The sequence below is a fragment of the Aethalodelphis obliquidens genome, unplaced genomic scaffold (genome assembly GCF_003676395.1).
Source record: "Aethalodelphis obliquidens isolate GAN/ISIS:26980383/991018 unplaced genomic scaffold, ASM367639v1 scaffold55, whole genome shotgun sequence".
Classification (NCBI taxonomy): domain Eukaryota; kingdom Metazoa; phylum Chordata; class Mammalia; order Artiodactyla; family Delphinidae; genus Aethalodelphis; species Aethalodelphis obliquidens.
Genome location: NW_020837999.1, coordinates 3,938,167 through 3,957,116, shown reverse-complemented (window position 1 = coordinate 3,957,116; position 18,950 = coordinate 3,938,167). Strand labels below are relative to the sequence as shown.

The window sequence follows — 18,950 nt, the reverse complement described above, 5'->3', positions numbered from 1 at the left end:
ATCTCTTAGAATCTCATTTCCCTTATGTTAATTGTTCAGGGATCAGTAATACCCACCCTGTTGCAAGTAAAGTGCTAAACACAGCATCGAGTAGGAAATAAGCACTCAATAAATAGGACTTGTACCGCTTGACTGTTATTGTTATCAAGGACCAATTAAGCATGAAGCAGGAGGCCTAGAAGGAGGGACTGTGAAGGTGAGTGATTTTGGTCTTTGCCACCATGACAAATGTTGGCAAACTAGATATACATGAAAAACTTACCTAAAAAGTCGATCTTCTATTACTCAGAGACACTTTATGAGCCTGGGCTTATTAGAATTGGTTGGCATAAGTCAGCTTCCCAACCTCAGCACTACAGATGTTTGGAGTCAGAGAATTATTTGCTGTGGGGAGCTGTTCTGTGCATTATAGGATGTTTAACAGCTGCCTGGCTTTAACCCCCTAGAAGTAGCACCCCTCTCCAAATTGTTAGAACCAAAAATTTCTCCAGAAATTGACAAAGGTCTCCTGGGGTCAAAATCTCACACACGCATGCGCACGCGCACACACGCACACACACACCAGCTGAGACCCACTGGAGTAAATGCTTGGCTTTGTGTTGACTATATTCTCTGTTACCATGTTTGAGAAATGGAATACTTGATTTAATTTTAAAAATTCTTAACAAAGTTACTTTATAGTATTTTTCCAAAGATTTGGACTGAAAATCAATGGCACAATTCAAAATTGGGCTGAAAATCATTTAATCTCAGTTTTGAGTCAGAAGTTGCTGATTTGAGCCTTAGTTACCACTGAATTGTGGACATATGCAAATCCTGGTCAGCACAGAGTCTTCCTAATGTGACTTTGGCTAATAAGACTTGCCATAAGAAAATTATAACAAAGATTTGCACTCTCCTTTCTTTCAAAGAAATCCAAGCACTACCTTCTAGTCTTTTCTCCCATAGTTCGCCTCCTGCATTTTACATTCTAGCTAAATGGGATGTTGTTTTTCCAATAAAAATTAGTTGGAATAATGAGTAGATATTTATTAACTTTCCTAAAAGAAAGGAAGTGAGGGTCTTCCCTGGTGGCACAGTAGTTGAGAGTCCACCTGCCGATGCAGGGGACACAGGTTCGTGCCCCGGTCCGGGAAGATCCCGCATGCCGCGGAGCGGCTGGGCCCGTGAGCCATGGCCGCTGGGCCTGAGCGTCCGGAGCCTGTGCTCCGCGGCGGGGGAGGCCACAGCAGTGAGAGGCCCGCGTACCGCAAAAAAAAAAAAAAAAAAAAAGAAAGGAAGTGGGAAACTTATTGCCCCATCTGACAAAGGGCTAAATTTTTCAAAAATAGTTTAGGTAGCCAGTAGCTGTGTGAGCCAGAATGAAGCGTGAATTAAGATTTTTAAGGAATTGTTCTAGTTCTTCCACTGAAGTCTCTGAAAGCTTTTTGCACAAGGATCCCCTGATAGTGCCCAAGTCACTGCAGTCTATCGAAGTCTACAGTTCCACCTTTTACTGGAGAGAGAACTTGCTGTTAAAGAATTGGAGGGGAACATCAAAAACAACCAAACAAACAAAATAGGCAATTACATAAACTAAAATGATCAACACAAGTAAAAACCTCAACTCCCCAGGATGACACTGAACAGGCCCTACATTCAAAGCGCCTCTCATTTTGCACCACCTCACAGAGTAGGGGTTTTGGTGATCTGTGCAGGGTGAGCTTTGCATCAACACAGAGGATTGCATGGCAGTAAGGCTTCTCAGCTGAAGCCTGAAGGAGACCGAGTGCCTAGTAAACTCTTGCAGGTGCTGATTTTAGGAATACCAGCTTCTGGTAACCTGCCATTATTAATTTAAGAGGTTGGTACTATACAGGCCACCTGTGTTAATCAATGCACGGGAAGGTGAGTCATTTGGCTCGAGAACTAAAGAGAGGACTCACGGTGTTGGATAAGCTTGCTCCCCCTCAGACAGTCTTTCCAAATGACCAGTGAGCCTCAGACCATACTTTGAGAAATGGTGCCCTTAGGCCATCAATCTCAAAAGTTTGACAGTAATTTCCCTGTCTACCTGGTAACCTGCCACCCTACTGTACACACGACACCCAACACAGCAAACCTACTGATTGCACCCACTTTGTCTCCTCATGCCTCCCCCCTCCCCCCAGCTGCCCGCCAGTACCAGTCAAACGCCTGTGGGAGAAAAAAGTCGCCTTCATCAAAAAACAAACAATCGAAAAACCACTTAGGGATGGGTTCCTTGGACCACGCTACAAAAAGAGATAATGATTCATTCTCAGTGTACCTATTGACATTCATTGAGCAGCATATAGTTTATTTTAGCTAGAGTTTGGGATGTTGCATCTATATTTAATTCCACAGGCTGTCAGGCAACTCATATATTTACAAACACACTCCGGGAAACAATGTTGTTTGCTGGTCACAGCTGCATCTGTAACATCTCTGGAGCTCTGCGCTGTTTGGCAGAGCCCAGGGCATTGTCATTTTACATTCTGGTCCGTGCCAAGGCCCCAGTAGGGCAGAGCTTGGGCTAAAAGTTCAGATTCAGTGACAGGCGTGGCAGAAAGCCAGGAGCAAAAGTAACCGTGAGGGCTGTGGGTCAGGATGGAGAGTTCCGCGTCAGCCCTGCCTCAGTGCTGCACACTGCACAGCGGTGGACATTTCCCATGTGATTGGCTTAGGCTTATTTCGGCTTCCCAGGCCTGAAAGAAACAAACTAGCCTGTGTATACACAGGCTGGCTCTGCTGGGAAGTGAGCTGGGGCTTCAGCAATGGAAGCCAGCCTGGTGGAAAGGAGGCAGGAAAAGAGAAGGTTTCCTCTCTGGAGGGTGGAACCAGCTGCCTGCCAGGGATGGGGAGGGAATGACCAAGCCAGCTTCAGTAGCTGGATCCAGGGAGAGCGACTGGGCATAGCCAGGGGCAGGGGCCAAAGGGCATGATTCAGGCAATCGTGGTAACAGAGTACATAAAGAGGGATATATCAAGAGCTGGTTGGACAATTCAGAATTAGGCAAAGGGGCAGCCAATCCCTGGAGGTCTGTCTCCTACGACAGAAAGTAGGGAGCTGAGAGCAGGGGGTGAAGGAGCCAGCAAGGGTGCAAGCCCCTTACACCTTAGATGGACACCCTGAGATTGGGCAGGAAGGAGAGGATGGGGAACTTGGGTACAGGCTCAGTTGGGTTTGGGGGGGTCTAAGGGAAGAGCACTGTAAGTCAGAGGAAACCAGCAATTGTGGGTTGTCCACCAGGGCCCAGTTTGGGGGAACATGCCTGACCTTATGGGTTTTGTTTTTTTTGTTTGTTTGTTTGTTTTTTGTGGTACGCGGGCCTCTCACTGTGTGGCCTCTCCCGTTGTGGAGCACAGGCTCCGGACACGCAGGCTCAGCGGCCATGGCTCACGGGCCCAGCCGCTCCGCGGCACGTGGGATCTTCCCGAACTGGGGCACGAACCCGTGTCCCCTGCATCGGCAGGCGGACTCTCAACCACTGCGCCACCAGGGAAGCCTGGTTTTTAAGACATCACAAGGGAGATACAATTGCCTTCTTATAAGGCCATGCTGACAGGCCATCTAAACAGGAGCCACACGGCTTCTTCCAAAGCAGAAGGCTTAAGCATCCTTGTCCAAGCCAGGAAATTTAGGTGCATCTTGATTTTGTTCTCTAAGATTTTTAGACTTTTCATCAATCCATGGAAATTTTAAAAATAGGAGTGATCTAGAGGATACAGGAAATTTTAAAAATAGGAGTGACCTAGAGGATACAGCTGTGCTTCTGTGAGCACAGCTCCCTTATGAGACTCACATCTGTGGATCTTAGGTTAATAGGTCATTTGGACTGTCCAAAGGACTTTCTTGGGATAACATCATTGACTTCTCTGTTCTTGAGTTTCTTCCTCTGTAAAATGGGCATAATAACAACATCAACTTCATAAAGTTTTACAAGAATTAAATGAGCCAATGAATGGAAAGTTTTTGAGACCAATGTCTGGCACATAATAACTGGTATCAAAACATAATTGTCGATGATGACGATGGTAACTCTGGAAGTCATGGATTCCGGCTTCTGAAAATTTCAATTGACCTCTGACACATGTGAAATAAAGATGGAATGAGCTCTAGGCTTAGCATTGAGAGACCCAGGTTCAAGTCTTGTTTTTGCCCCCAAATCGTGAATAACTCACAATAACTAACTGCACTTCTGTGGCCCTATGTTTTCTCAACTATCAAACAATGTGAAGGGGGTTCTATCACTGGCTCACACTGGAGAGTTACTTCAAAATCTTCTTGGGGATTTTCAAACTATTCTATAATAAAATATAGAAATACACCCCAACCCAAGGTATCAATCATTCCTCTCTTCTCTTTCCTTGTCTCCGTACCTCACCCCCACACACACACACTGACGCGTACCACACACGCACTCCAGGCTGCTGAGACCAAGTAATCCCTAGGATCTCACCCCTTCCCCCAGTTCCATGATCTGATCAGGTGGAAATTAATCAGGGACCAGAAGCTGTAGGAAGGCAAAGTAACAAAGTAATCAACACAGAGTCTAGCTTTGACAGGTTTCTTGGAGGACAAGAGCCTCAAAGATGTAACAGACAGATACAGACTCAGGGAGAAAAAAAAGGAAGGCAGGAGTGAGTAAACAGTGGGGCCCATAGCCAGACTATCAAGGATCAAGTGACAGAGGCCACAGATAAAAGCAAAAGGACTGCCCACCTCTGCAGTCATTATCTATGGAGGAAGGGGGGGGGGAGGCCCCTGAGGCCACTTGGAGTGACCTGTGGAGACCCCTGAGGCCTAATGAGGACACATTTTTAACAGAGACTTTATCTTCTCAGGCTTCTCACCTGTAAACAACAACAACAGCAGCAGCAAAACAAACAAAAAACCCACATGTTGATGCCTTTGAAGAAATAACAGTGAACACACACACAGCACTCACTGTGGGCCAGGCACTTTTCAGGGCCTTTGCAAATGTTGCATTTAATCCCCACAACCCCATGAGGAGGCACTATTATTATTGTCGTTTTTTCTTTCCTTTTTTTTTTTTAAACAGTTGAGGAAGCTGAGCCAGGAGAGGTGCAGCCAACGTGAGAAGCCAGGTGTTCTGGCTCCATGTTCTATGCTTGTAACCCCTCCACTGCTGAACTACTGATGGAGGGCTTGGTGCCTGGGGAAGGAAGGAGGGCAGATGTGTTCTCAGGCCACAGGGAGCTGCTGGGGTCTCATAATGCAGGAGTATAATGGAAGCGGTTTTGAGGAAGGTTAATATGCATGGAGATCAGGTTTTAAAGGCTTTGAAATGTGCAACTTTTCATTTCGAGATTCTGTTTGATTGGCAGCGCTTTCTTTCTCTTTTCTGGAGACCCCTGTGACCTCAAGGGAAGTTCTGGGCCGCAGGGCCCACCCTGGTCTGCACATGGTGACCCAGGCTTTATCACACGAGACTCTGGGCAAGCCTGTCAGTTAGCTTGTCTCCCCAAGGAAAGTGCCAAGGACACCCGGCAGGCAAGTCTGAAACCTCTGCCGCTGACACATGGATCCGCCCTTGATGAGTGAAGGGCTGGTTATCACACAGCAGAAACCTATAAACTGGGGGCCCTGAGGGGGTGGAGCCTATGACATCTAATGTTGTTGAAGCTGTGTGTGTGTGTGTGTGTGTGTGTGTGTGTGTGTGAGAGAGAGAGAGAGAGAGAGAGAGGGATGGAGAGAGTTGGAGAGAGAGAGAGATGGAGAGAGAGAGAGATGGAGAGAGAGAGAGATGGAGAGAGAGAGAGAGAGAGAATATTATTTTAAGCTCATTACAGGATCCTCAAGTCCTATGTTTTGTTGCTGCTCCGTGAGGGCAAGTGTTGGGTCTGTCTTGTTCATCAGATTTACCACCATCACCTGGTACAGTCCTGGTGCGTAGAAACTGCTTAATAACTGATTGACTATTCCATGGACAGAGGTGAGGGAGGGTGAGGAGACCTGAGTGATAGGTTTTGGAGTCGGAATATCCGAGTTTCATTTCTGCTTCCTTGTGGAATTGTCTCCAGCAAGTCCCTTAGCCTCTCCCAGTCTCTCCTCTTAAAGGTCTCAGATGAATGCAAGAACATTTAGTTATCATGATAGTAAATAGTAAATCATGATAGAGCTTACCTTTGTACAAATCATCCTTAACATTGTTAACCTGATTCTGTGCAGGGAGGCTATCCCTATTCCTCACCTATATTAAGTCTAGCAGTGGGGGAATGCATCCAGTGTACCTTGCTAGGTCCAGGCCAGTTCTGAGGGTGACACTGAAGGTCATATCCCAGAGCCTGGAGATGAGAGTGGCAGTCGGGGTGTGACATCTGCCCGGGTGCACACGGGGAATGATGGGCACTGCTGAAACTCTCTGAAGTGCAACGAGGAACATATTATAGGGATGAAAAGGCTGTGGTTAGGGTCTGTTGAGGCTGGCAGATCATCCCAACGAGAGAGCCGAATACAAGTCCTTCATCTGAATGGATAGCACCCCCATCTACCCTTCACCCCAGTATGTCCTGTCATGTCTCTGGTCTCCTCTCCCTTTCTAGTCAAAACAGGAGGTTTTGTGTCCAGATGTTGTGGATGACAAGAACAAATAACACTTTCTGTGAGTTTTTACTACTGACACCCTCAGATTTATGCAAGAAAACATCTCTTCAGTAGAGTTGGCCAATTAACCACTCAAATGGCTCGAAAACTTATTTAATGTCACTGCCTAATCATCTTAATAAATGTCACTGCTCCAACAGGCAAGAACGTCTGCTTTCTCCCTCACTTGTCTTATGCTTCACTCCCTTTCTGAAACAGAGCTTCCTCCCAAAGAAGACTAAAATCTCAGAGCCTCACCCCTCGTATTTGTGCCCCTTTTATTTGCATAGAATTAAGGGATTTCTGTTTTGGGCAGGGCCATGGGGATCATCTCACCTCTTAAATCATTTTACTGATGACCAAAGAGAGGCTCCCAGGGGAAGTGACTTGTAAGTGGCAAAGCCCACGTGTTTTTATAGCTGTAAATCATGTAAGTGGTGCAGTGAAGTGTAAATACTATAGGAGCTAGAGTAGGTAGACCCAGATCTGCCACTGACACACATGACCTTGTGCAACTCACTTATCTATTCCTAGCCTCAGTGTTCTCATCTGTTAGAAGGGGATCCTACATTTTGAGAAACAAAGATCGAGCGTCATTTTATTATCTGTGGTTCATAAGTAGTAATGACCACACAAACAGAAAATGATGTCTGCTGGTATTGATTCATGATCATTGTTAACAACATTAACAGTTTTGTTAATTATAATACTAATTTCACATCTATTTCTCCTTTTCTTCTGGCCTCTAGCAACAGCTTAGCCATAGCCTTAACTCCTCCAACATGGAGCCCCTCCCCTGCACAGTATTTTTCAAAGAGGAAACTGTACTTCTATCTCCCTTGCCAAGATTTAGTACCTGAGCAGCTGATGCCCCAGATCCTCACTGCTCCACTGACACACCTAGCGTACATGGAGATGGAGACCAACAGGAGGACACAAAAGAGTCCCCAGAAGTCTTCAGCTGGGTGGCAATCTTGGTGGAGATGTGATTCTTACAAGCTTTCCCCTGTTGAAGACCGCGCTGCCCACTTCTCATGTGACTTAATCTACACCTGATTTTCTCAGTTGACAAAACTGGAACCCATTGAATTCATGGCTTAACGAACAGATACGAGCTAATGTACTCACAAAGGAAAAGCCATGACTTATTCTACTTGTACCTTTGGGCCAAAGCTGATTTATAATGTGTGTAGGTGTAGAACTCTGTCTTGAGTAGCGTCTCGATAAGTGAAATTATTTGGCTTTCACAAGTAAATTTCTAATTGTTTTCCTCAAGGAGCTAGCTTAGCCATGACTTTAATACAATCACATGTAATGTAGAGATTTACTTTCACAACCAGTTGTAGGACAAAATGGATACATAGAAGCATCATGGGGAAGGCGAGAATTGTTTTAACCTGCTGAATATTAACAGTACCAGCACAAGACTCGAGAATCTAGACGGTTAAGATTTGCTTGACAGGTTGCTGTTACAAAATTTATAACAATATTGTTTGTGGAGCATAAACGGTAAATGCCCAAAAGCCATCCTCCTTGAAAAGTCTAATTTTTACGCAACTGTCAATGCAGCAATTATTTTGTGTTTTTTTTTGTTTAAAGGTGAAGGAACGTGTTCTAGGTATTTTTTTAAGGAAAATTTTGAAACCTGTTTAAAACTTTTCTTTCTTAAAAAGAGATTTTTTTTTTTTTTTTTTTTTTTTGGTCAAAATGTTTTCAGATCCTGAGAAAAACCAATGGAACGGAAACCATATGATTCTGAGGCCAGGTTTTTTAGAGGCGCCGTCAGCACTGAATTCAGGCGTTCTTGCTGTGCTCAGCAGACCCGGCCCAGCAATCAAAACCATTTGATTCTAAAGCTGATACTTCTATAACCAGGCAGGTTCCAGCACATTGTGAACCCTGAAAAAGCATAATTACAAACAAAGAATGACAAGAAGCACACGTTGACTTAATATAGCTCGCTTCTTTCAAAGAGCACACAGCTTTTCACATACACGCTCTCACCTGTCCTTAGAAACCCGCGATTACCAGGGGAGGGGGCAGCTGCCACCCCTGTGTTACAGCACAGGCCACCAGGAGGCTCAGTGGCTGGGCCAAGGCCACACACTGTCACCGGCTCACAGTGACGCCTCTAGGAAACGCATGGAATTGATTGATCACATATTTTTGAAGACTAGACTCTGTATGAGAGCTGAAGTTTTTCATATAAACAGAGACCTGGACTTTGACCTTGAAGGGTCAGGCAGGGTTGATGTTGTATGGTTCTCATGCAGAGAATAATCGCTAGTCTCCTCCAGAAATCACCAAGAACCCTCAAAGGTGTGCAGAATGGGAGCGAAGTCCTTTATGTGTCTATTATTTTTCAATTGCTGTGTAAGGAATTACCACAAACGTAGTGACATAAAGCAGTATGAATTCATCATGTCACAGTTTCTGTGGGTCAGGAGTCCAGGTACAGGTTAGCTGGGTCCTCTGCTCAGGGTCTCACAAGACTGAAATCAAGGTGTCAGTCAGGAAAGCAGCTCTCATCTGGGACTCAGAGTTCTCTTCCGGGCTCATGTGGCTGTTGGCGGAATTGGTTTTCTTTTTCTTTTTTTTTTTTAATTGGAGTTTAATTGCTTTACAATGTTGTGTTAGTTTCTGCTGTACAGTGAAGTGAATCAGCTATACGTATACATATATCCCCTCCCTCTTGGACCTCCCCCCGCACCCCCATCCCACCTATCTAGGTCGTCACAGAGCACTGAGCTTCCTGTGCTTCATAGCTTGGTCCCACTAACTATTTTACGCATGGTAGTGAATATATGTCCATCCTAATCTCCCAACTTGTCCCACCCTTCCCTTCCCCACCATGTCCACATGTCCATTCTCTACTTCTGCATCTCTATTCCTGCCCTGGAAATAGGTTCATCTGTACCATTTTTCTAGATTCCACATATATGTGTTAATATACGATATTTGTTTTTTTCTTTCTGGCTTACTTCACTCTGTATGACAGACTCTAGGTCCATCCACATCTCTACAACTGACCCAGTTTTGTTCCTTTTTATGGTTGAGTAATATTCCATAGACATTTCACTGAAGAAGACATAGAAATGGCCAAGAGGCATGTGAAAAGATGCTCAACATCACTAATTATTAGAAAAATACAAATCAAAACTACAATGATGGGGGCGTCCCTGGTGGCACAGTGGTTGAGAATCTGCCTGCTAATGCAGGGGACGCAGGTTCGAGCCCTGGTCTGGGAGGATCCCACATGCTGTGGAGCAACTGGGCCCGTGAGCCACAGCTACTGAGCCTGCGCGTCTGGAGCCTGTGCTCCACAACAAGAGAGGCCACGATAGTGAGAGGCCTGTGCACTGCGATGAAGAGTGGCCCCCGCTTGCCGCAATTAGAGAAAGCCCTCACACAGAAATGAAGACCCAACACAGCCCCAAATAAATAAATAAATAAATAAATTTAAAAAAAAACCCTACAATGATGTATCACCTCACACTGGTCAGAATGGCCATCATCAAAAAATCTACAAACGATAAATGCTGGAGAGGGTGTGGAGAAAAGGGAACCATTTTGCACTGTTGGTGGGAATGTAAATTGATACAGCCATTGTGGAGAACAGTATGGAGGTTCCTTAAAAAACTAAAAATAGAATTACCACATGACCCAGCAATCCCACTACTGGGCATATACCCTGAGAACACCGTAATTCAAAAGGGCACAGGTACCCCAATGTTCATTGCAGCACTATTTACAAGAGCCAGGACATGGAAACAACCTAAATGTCCAACAACAGATGAATGGATAAAGAAGATGTGGTACATATATACCACAGTGGAATTTTATAGTGGAATATTACTCAGCCATAAAAAGGAATTGGTTTTCTTGGGGTGGTACAACTGTGGTTCCCATTTTCTTACTGGCTGTTGACTGGGAATTGTATTCAGTTCCTAGAGGCCACCCACAATCCCTTGCTGCACGGCCCACATAGACTGTACACAGCATGGCTGTTTGCTTTCTTCCAGGGCAGCTAGATCCTGTCTCTCTGACACTTCACCTTCTTTTAGAGGTTCACCTGATTAGGCCAGGCCCACCCAAGATACTTTTCCTTTTGATGAACCCAAAGTCAACTGATCAGTAACCTGATCATGGAAGGAGTCTCCCATCATATTCACAGGGCCTGCCTGCACTCAAGAGGAGGAGATTATAAAGGGCACACAGAGAAGGGCTCAAGAATCTTGGGGACCATTTTAGAAACCTGCATTCTGCAGTGTCCTACCTGTGTCACTGCTTGTCCACCTTACTGTGTTTGCTGCCTTGACCTGCTCTGTCAAGCAGCCCCAGTCTCCAAAATGTGCCTTTAGAAAGAGAACAATATTTTATAAGAGGAACTAATCGCTAATGGTAGGCAGTGTTTCAGACAATGTAACGAGCACTTGCTTTCATATTGTTGGTACTTAGCAGAGTGTCTGGCACTCAGGAGTCCTCAGTTTCCGTTTCTCAAGCGACGAATGCATGGATGATTAAATGAGAAATATTTTGGGCATCCTCATCAGATTACATCCCATAAAAATAAATGCCTACCCCTCCATGTGCAAGGCTGATTCCTCCTTTTAGTTTATAGCACGAATTTCCCCCCTCCCCGGTTTAAAAGTAATGCCTGCTTATTATAAAAACACTTGGAAATGTGTCTTCTTTCTATGGTTTTATTTTTTATATTTAACTTCTTAATCCATCTGGAACTAATTTCCCAATATTATGTATAAAATAGTCTACTCCCTACCCATTTAATCTGTGATGCATACACACACACACACACACACACACACACAAGTTCTTATGTATAATAAGGTCTATTTCTGAGCTAGCTGTTCTATTTCATTGATCTGCCCACCCACTTTGTGTGCCAGTATCACCTACTTACTTACTGGAATTTTATAATAGGTTTAAAGATCTGGTAGGGCAGATGTTGCCTCACTATTTGTCCTTCAGCCCCCCTGTCCACCAGTTCATTAAGTGTGGGTCTATCTTGGGGCCCACTCTAGCGCCTTAGAGAGCAAAGCATTCTTTGGAAAAGTCTGGACACGGAACCAGATCTAGGTTCATATTCTACCTTTGCATCTTCCTAGCCCAGCACCTCTGAGTCTCAGGGAAATGTGAACTTGCAATAATAATACTTATAGTAGAAACTTTCTGTGAGAATTAACTGGGGAAACTTCTAAGAATTACCCAGTGCGTAGTAGATGGTCAGTACCTACTAACCATAGTAGAGGAGTGACTCTGAAGGTCCATGCACCCATGCTTCTGTCCCTTTATCCTTACCAGCAGGCACTGCAACACTTTTGAAAGCATCTTGTACAAATGCTGAGGCTCAGATCTGTCAGACTCAGGCCAGCTTTTAGGCTGGGAGTAACCAGGATTAAGAATTGGCCCCAGCCTCTGGGCAGCCTCTTCAGGGTTTGCATTGGTCCAAGGGAAGTCGGTGGTTTTGTTAAACGGGAGCCATTCCTGAGTGACGCGGGGTCCTGGGGAATGGGAGTGAGTCAAGTGCTGAAGCCCACTTTACCTGGCCTTACAGAAGTCTGGAAGTGCCAGTGAATTGACACCCCTTGCTTCATCACAGGAAGCTCATCTCTGGACTTTGGCAGCCAGAGAAAGGCCTCAGAGCCACAGATTACACGTGTTGGGGATTGGAAGTCATTCTAGCACAGACCGAGGTGGTACTGGTGAGGGGACATGGGTGAGACTCTGACAGCATGTGCTAGACATTGAAGATTGAAGAAATGAATTCGATTGCAAGAACCCCCGCAGTACTGAGTCAGCCAGGAGTCTTGAAGGCCAAAGTCTTACTCCCTTCCTGGCACTGTCCCTCAACTCAGAGAGGGCAGGGCAGGGCAAGAATGCACTCATTCATTTCTTCAAGAAGCGTCTCTGAAGGCCTACTGTGTGCTCTCAGGAACTAGGGTAGGGGGATACACAGCCCTGCCCTCAAACAGCTTCCATACCACACAGTGAGGAGAAAGAGCACAACGGCCATCCTTGTGTCCACGGATCTGTTCTCTGATGATGGTGATTTCCCACTGTAACTCTATCCCTGCATGGCCTTTTGTAAAGGAACAGATCGATGTTCAAAGCAGGAAGTCCAAAGCTTGACTATTATCTAGTCAATCCTCTTTCTTTTCTCTTCTTTTTTTTTTTAAAATATAGTATAATCCTACATTTGTTTTTTTTTAAATTGAAGTATAGTTGATTTACAATGTTGTGTTACTTTCAGGTGTACAGCACAGTGATTCAGTTATTTATATATTAAAGTATTTTTATTTATAAAGTGTATATATGTATACTTTTTCAGATTTTTTTCCCTTATAGGTTATTACAAAGTATTGAGTACAGTTCCCTGTGCTATACAGTAAGTCCTTGTTGATTATCTGTTTTACATAGAGTAGTGTGTATGTGTTAATCCCAAACTCCTAATTTATACCTCCCCTACTCCCTTTTCACAACCATAAGTTTGTTGTCTATGTCTGCAGATCTATTTCTGTTTTGTAAATAAATTCATTTGTATTTATTTTTTAGCTTCCACATATAAGCAATATCATATCATATTTGTCTTTCTCTGTCTGGCTTACTTCACTTTGTATGATAATCTCTAGGTCCATCCAGGTTGCTGCTAATGGCATTATTTCATTCTTTTTTATGGCTGAGTAATATTCCATTGTGTGTGTGTGTGTGTGTGTGTGTGTGTGTGCGTGCCACATCTTCCTTATCCATTCATCTGTCAATGAATACTTAGGTTGCTTCCATGTCTTGGCAATTGTAAATAGTGCTGCTATGAACATTGGAATGCATGTATCTTTTCAAATTATGGTTGTCTCTGGATATATGCCCAGGAATGGGATTGCTGGATCATATGGTAGCTCTATTTTTAGTAGTATTAGGAACCATACTGTTCTCCATTTTTATTTTCCGTAAGGGATAACTAAACTCAGAGAAGGGAAGTAATCTGCCCAAGTTCACCCAGCTTCATAACAGTGATGGGACTTCACTATTCTGCCCCCAATTCACCATCAGAAAAAGGGGGCTTCTCTTTGCTTTACATCACGCCTCTAGAGGCTGCACACAATCTATGAGGCTATTATTGAAACATAGTGAACATTTTTGAGAGAGGAAGACAAGCCGATGGTGTTGAGTCTACAAAGGAAACAAGGAAGCAACACAGTATAAAGGTTACAGTTGGACCCCCTGAGGTCAAAATTCTGGTTTCTTCACTTGAAATCTGCATGAAATTAAGCAACTTTCCTCATATCTCTAAACCTCATCTTCTCATCGGCAAAATGACAGTGGTGTTTCCTGTAGGATTGTTTTAAGAATTAAATGAAATATACATCAACACGTAGCTCAATGCCTAGAAGGAAGATGTGTTACTAGGATAAAGGATTTCTAGAATGGGCCCTGCCCAAGGAGATTTGATGCTCACAGGCCCATGCGGTCAGACCAGGGTGTGCAACTGACATCTCCGTGTTGTACTTTTCCAGTTCCAGGAGCCCTGGTGGAGCGGCACAGAGCGGGAGAGTGTGGCGAGAGAATGAAGACACCAACCGCCTGGGAGAAGCATGAGGTGGCAGTGCGGCACTCGATTTAGAGGGCTTCGGCCGGTGGCGGCAGCCCCATGGGCAGCTCTGCTGGCACTGGCCCTCCCCGGTTGGGTGCTGGCTGTCTCGGCCACGGCGGCCGCTGCGGCCCCCGAGCATCATGCCTCCGCGGCCGGCCAGCCGCCCCTGGACTGGCTGCTCACAGATCGGGGCCCATTTCACCGCACGCAGGAGTACACCGACTTCGTGGAGCGCTACCGCCAGGGTTTTACCACCAGATACAGGATCTACAGGTGAGTGGGGCGTCCCGCTGAAGCCAGCCTGAGTCTGTGCAGGGCGCCAAGCCAGCTGGCAGGACGCAGACTGCCCTAGGGGAGAGCTGGAGGACCAGCAGGCAGGGAGAACAAGCTTGCCATGTTGGTTTTTAAAAAAAGAAGAAAACACATACAAGCTGGAAAACCTGCTGATGCCTCCTGGGGAACTTAGCAAAAGGGTTTCTATTTATAGGTTGCGCTGCTTATAAATTGAGGACAAATCAGGCGGCTTGGATTCAGCATGCGGCCTGAGATGCTGCAGGAGGTCAGAGTGGAAGGCTGGGGCCGGGTTTTAAATAATGGGTGAGATACTTTTATGAGTTGTAATTAACTCGATATGCAAATGAAGGAAGGGCAGCTCCAGTTCCTGCCTTAGAGGTGGGGGGAGCCCCGCAGGGGCAGGGATGGGCCTGCCCTCACCCTTGTCAACACCACAGCCTCAGTTGGCCTTGTGCAAAGAAATGGGCTGCATCGTCCCTGCCCCTCGGCCTGTCCTCAGGAGCATCAGAGCTGAAAGTAAAACATGTGACCTGTCTGACCCATCTGACAAGGGATGAACCAGGTACAAATTCCTGGCTGCTGGACCAACACTTCAGAAGCACAAGACTCGTCAAAATCCTCACCTCAGGTGACCCAGAGACCCTCAGGGCTCCCTTGAGTGCATTCCTGAATTCAACCTTCCCCTTCATCCCTCTTCTCAGTCCCTGCCTTAGTGTCACCCCCTTTTCCTCCTCACCGTGACCATAGTCTTCAGACAAACCTGGGAACTTTGCTAGAATTTTTTTCTTTTATTAGAGATATTTATTTTCCGATTACAGATTCATTTCTAATGAGAGAGAGAGAGGGAAAGAATGAAAAAGCACAAAGAGAAACAGAACCAGAAAATCACCTATTCTTTTGCCATCTAGAGGTTGCTCTTGGTAACCTTGGGCACGTGCATTCCTAGTCATGTGAACATACTAAAGGTTTTGGCCCTCTTGCTGGATCTAGCCCTTTACATGCCTTATGTCCATGAACTCATTTAATCCTTCTAATAGCCTTCTTTTGGAAGAGCAGTTATTCTCCCCTTTTTACACATGAGGAAATTGAGGTCCAGAGAAGTTAAGGAACTTGCCGAGGGGCACACAGCTAGTAAATGGTGAAGCTAGGATTAGCTTGTAGTAGTCAGACTCTAAAGACTGGGTTCTTAAATTATATTTAAAGAAACTATATTTTTCTGTTTCTAAGAGGCTTTTGATTTTCTTCTGCAACACCACTCAGTCTGTTTAGGTTAGTACGGAGTCTCAGAAATAAGGTTTTAAGGTATTGAGCACTGGGAGAGTCCCAAATGGTAAGTGCAGCCATTTACAGGGGACATTTTCCTGGTACACGATTCCCACATTGCAGATGCAGACAACGAGAAAGATGAGGTATTTGAGGGGCTGGTGCTTCCTGGGTGCAGAGGTCCGTAGAAACAAAAGCCATTTATCTTCCAGTCTGGTATTAGAAGGGATTGCAGTTCATACTCTCCGGTTCAGCGGCTCTGATTCTTGCCATCCTCCAAAGACTGTAGTGTAAATTCACACAGGGCCACTGAGGCAGAGAGCGGCCAGCTTGGGTTGGGAGTGGCCGAGCTAACACCTGCTCCGGTAAAAGAGGTTAACTTGACTCTCAGTAAATATATAAGAAATTAGACCTGTGTCCCCCACGAATTTTCTATAAGGTAAATTCAGGGCGATGCTTCTCTTTATCAAAGAATTTATTTTTCCATCTCTCAAAAAAAAAAAAGAAAAAAAGGGAAAAGAGAAAATCCACCCTAGAATGTATTTAAGCAGCAAATCCCTCTAGTTCTGGAAAACAAGATTTAATTCACCTCAAACTTTTCTGTTTATCCCAAATCTTTCAAAAGCACTGTTATCACCAAAAAAATTTTTTGAAGTATGTTGGAACTGAAATGTCAGGCTGGGAATCCTAATACCACCATTCACTTCAAAGGGCTATAGGAACTAGAAGCAATAAAGCACCAGTTTCCTTCACCCCTCCACAGGTTTTTCTTGTCATCAGGCCCCGGCCCCAAGGCTGGCGACCACTGAATGCCATAGCAGCAGCTCAGAGCCGGCCACGGGGAATGTCTGGAATCACTTCTGCACCATCAACCGTTCTATCAGTCCGTAATGTTTTTTGGGTTTTTTTTGCAGTACGCGGGCCTCTCACTGCCGTGGCCTCTCCCGTTGCGGAGCACAGGCTCTGGACGCGCAGCCTCAGCGGCCATGGCTCACGGGCCCAGCCGCCCCGCGGCATGTGGGATCTTCCCGGACCGGGGCACGAACCCGTGTCCCCTGCATCGGCAGGCGGACTCCCAACCACTGTGCCACCAGGGAAGCCCCGTAATGGTTTTTTGATCATTTAATGTGACAGGCTCTTACACTGTGCCATTCTGTTTCTCTGGGGTCAGTTATTGCACGTGAACCTGTACTTGGGGAAACAGTAACCAGTCATTCTGACAGGAATGCAGCATTGCGATTTGCGACCCCGTGGCGGGGCAATGGGAGAATGGTCACACACGGCTGCTCCAGGAGCATTCTGGGAGTCCTGCCTTTAATTATTAAGCATCATGGTGGATCCATGGGTACTTGTTGTAGGGCTCTATATTATCCCCAAGGGAACTCACTCTTATCCCTTTCCCTTTTGTCTCTAGTGGTAATTCCTTCTAGCAACTTCAAGACCTTGTTTACTGTGACTAGAGCAGGTCACAGAAAACTGGTCTAGTCATCCCTAATAACTAGAAGGGCATTTTTTCCAGGAGGGCAGAGGGAGAAAGAGCTTACAGAGAATATCAGAAATGCTCTGTGGTGAAATATTGGGTCTCGAACAGGATTAGTCTTTTATTCAATTCTTTTAGAAAGCTTTAGGTACATGGAGATCATATGGTATCCATATGTGCTTTCCATATAAGAAGGGAGGTGAGCTGTGGTGGGGGAAGAATAAGACTTTCCAATGGGGCTAGAATATTCGGTACAGAATTACATGAAGCTCTCTTAACAGCAGAACAGAGATCCTTCTTCTCTTCTATCTGTGTGTGGACATATTATAGCAATTACACAACCAGGTTCTAACATTAAGCTCTGAACCCCACCTATTCTTATATGGAAATCAGAATGTGCTCTCTGTTGGAGTAGATGACTGGTTGATCTAGAATAGCTCTGGCTTCTCTAACCATGGGTCCCCAGAGATGGTTGCTCTCTCCATAAGTTTGTATTCTCGTAGGCATAGATGCTCAGAGTGAAGGTTCTGGAGCCAGATGACCTGGACCCTAATCCTGGGGCTGCAGCTTACTAGCTGTATGATGTTGGGTTAATTCTTAAATTTCTTTGTTCCCCAATTTCCTTATTTGTAAAATTAGGACAATAATAGTGCCCACCTAATGGATTTATGTGAAAATTAAATGAGTGAATTGATGTAAAACACTTAGAACGGTGCTTAATAAATATTACCTATTATTAGAGTATCCTCAACAAATAGTAACCAATGCAAAAATTATAATGAGATGACAGCCATGGGTACCATCTTCATGATGACATCTGATAATGACAGCATTTGACAACGTACATTAGAAGGAGAAAAAAAAATTGTTCTCTTGCTTTTTTAAAGCATATTAACCTTAATTCCTCAATCTCTCTCTCTGCTGGGAGAGGAACTCAACTGGAGAATGAATGCATGTTTTCTGGGGCACACTCTTACTGGTCTTATGGACCGCCAGAAAGAGCTGGATCATTTCCAGCATGTTTTAGAGTCACCGCAGGGAATGATCTTTCTCCTATAAAGTCAGGGGTTGCCAACTGAGCAGACCTTTCTTAAGATGTGCTACAGAAACTGGGCAGTGGTCACTGCCAGCTGCCTGGTCCCAGGGGTAACTTGAACAATCTCAGGATGGCACCATTACGAGAAGAGAGACAATATACATTCTTGTTAAAACTTCCTAAATAACAGGATGGCCTTGGCCATCTCACCCAGTTTTGGGCAGGCTTTTAAATTCCATTAGCCGACCTCTCAGCATAGTCTCAAGCCCTATCAGACCAAGATCTGAGCAATCAGTCCACTTCTCAGACACTGTCTCTTAATAGGCTAGAGGTAAGAGCTGGAAGAGCAGAGATCCTGTCTCGGATTCCCTTTGTGACCCCCAACTGCTTGTCTTTGCCCCACTCTATAGCCCCCAGTACAATAAACCCTTAAGTGATCAACCTCTCCCAGCAGCCCTGTGAGGCAGATGGGGGTTTTTAGGGTTCAGGGCAGTGAGATGGACTTGTTCAAGGTCAGAGAGGTAGCCAGTCACAGCCAGAAATAGCACTCAGAGCTCCTGACTTGAAGTCTCCTGCTCATTACTCTAGACCACGCTTCCCTTTGACTGGTAAGTGCATCTTCATCACAACACGCAACCTAATCAGGCACCTCAATTGAGCT

General features: G+C 45.1%; 1 protein-coding gene across 1 annotated transcript in view; it reads left to right on the top strand.

The window, feature by feature from the left end:
• Window positions 1-18,950, top strand: part of BRINP2 (BMP/retinoic acid inducible neural specific 2) — a 116,860-nt gene that overhangs the window by 49,902 nt on the left and 48,008 nt on the right. Inside the window, exon 2 of the mRNA XM_027086236.1 lies at window positions 14,140-14,489. Coding sequence (XP_026942037.1) covers window positions 14,218-14,489 — 272 coding nt within the window. The 5' untranslated portion in view covers window positions 14,140-14,217. The remainder of the gene's footprint in view (window positions 1-14,139; window positions 14,490-18,950) is intronic.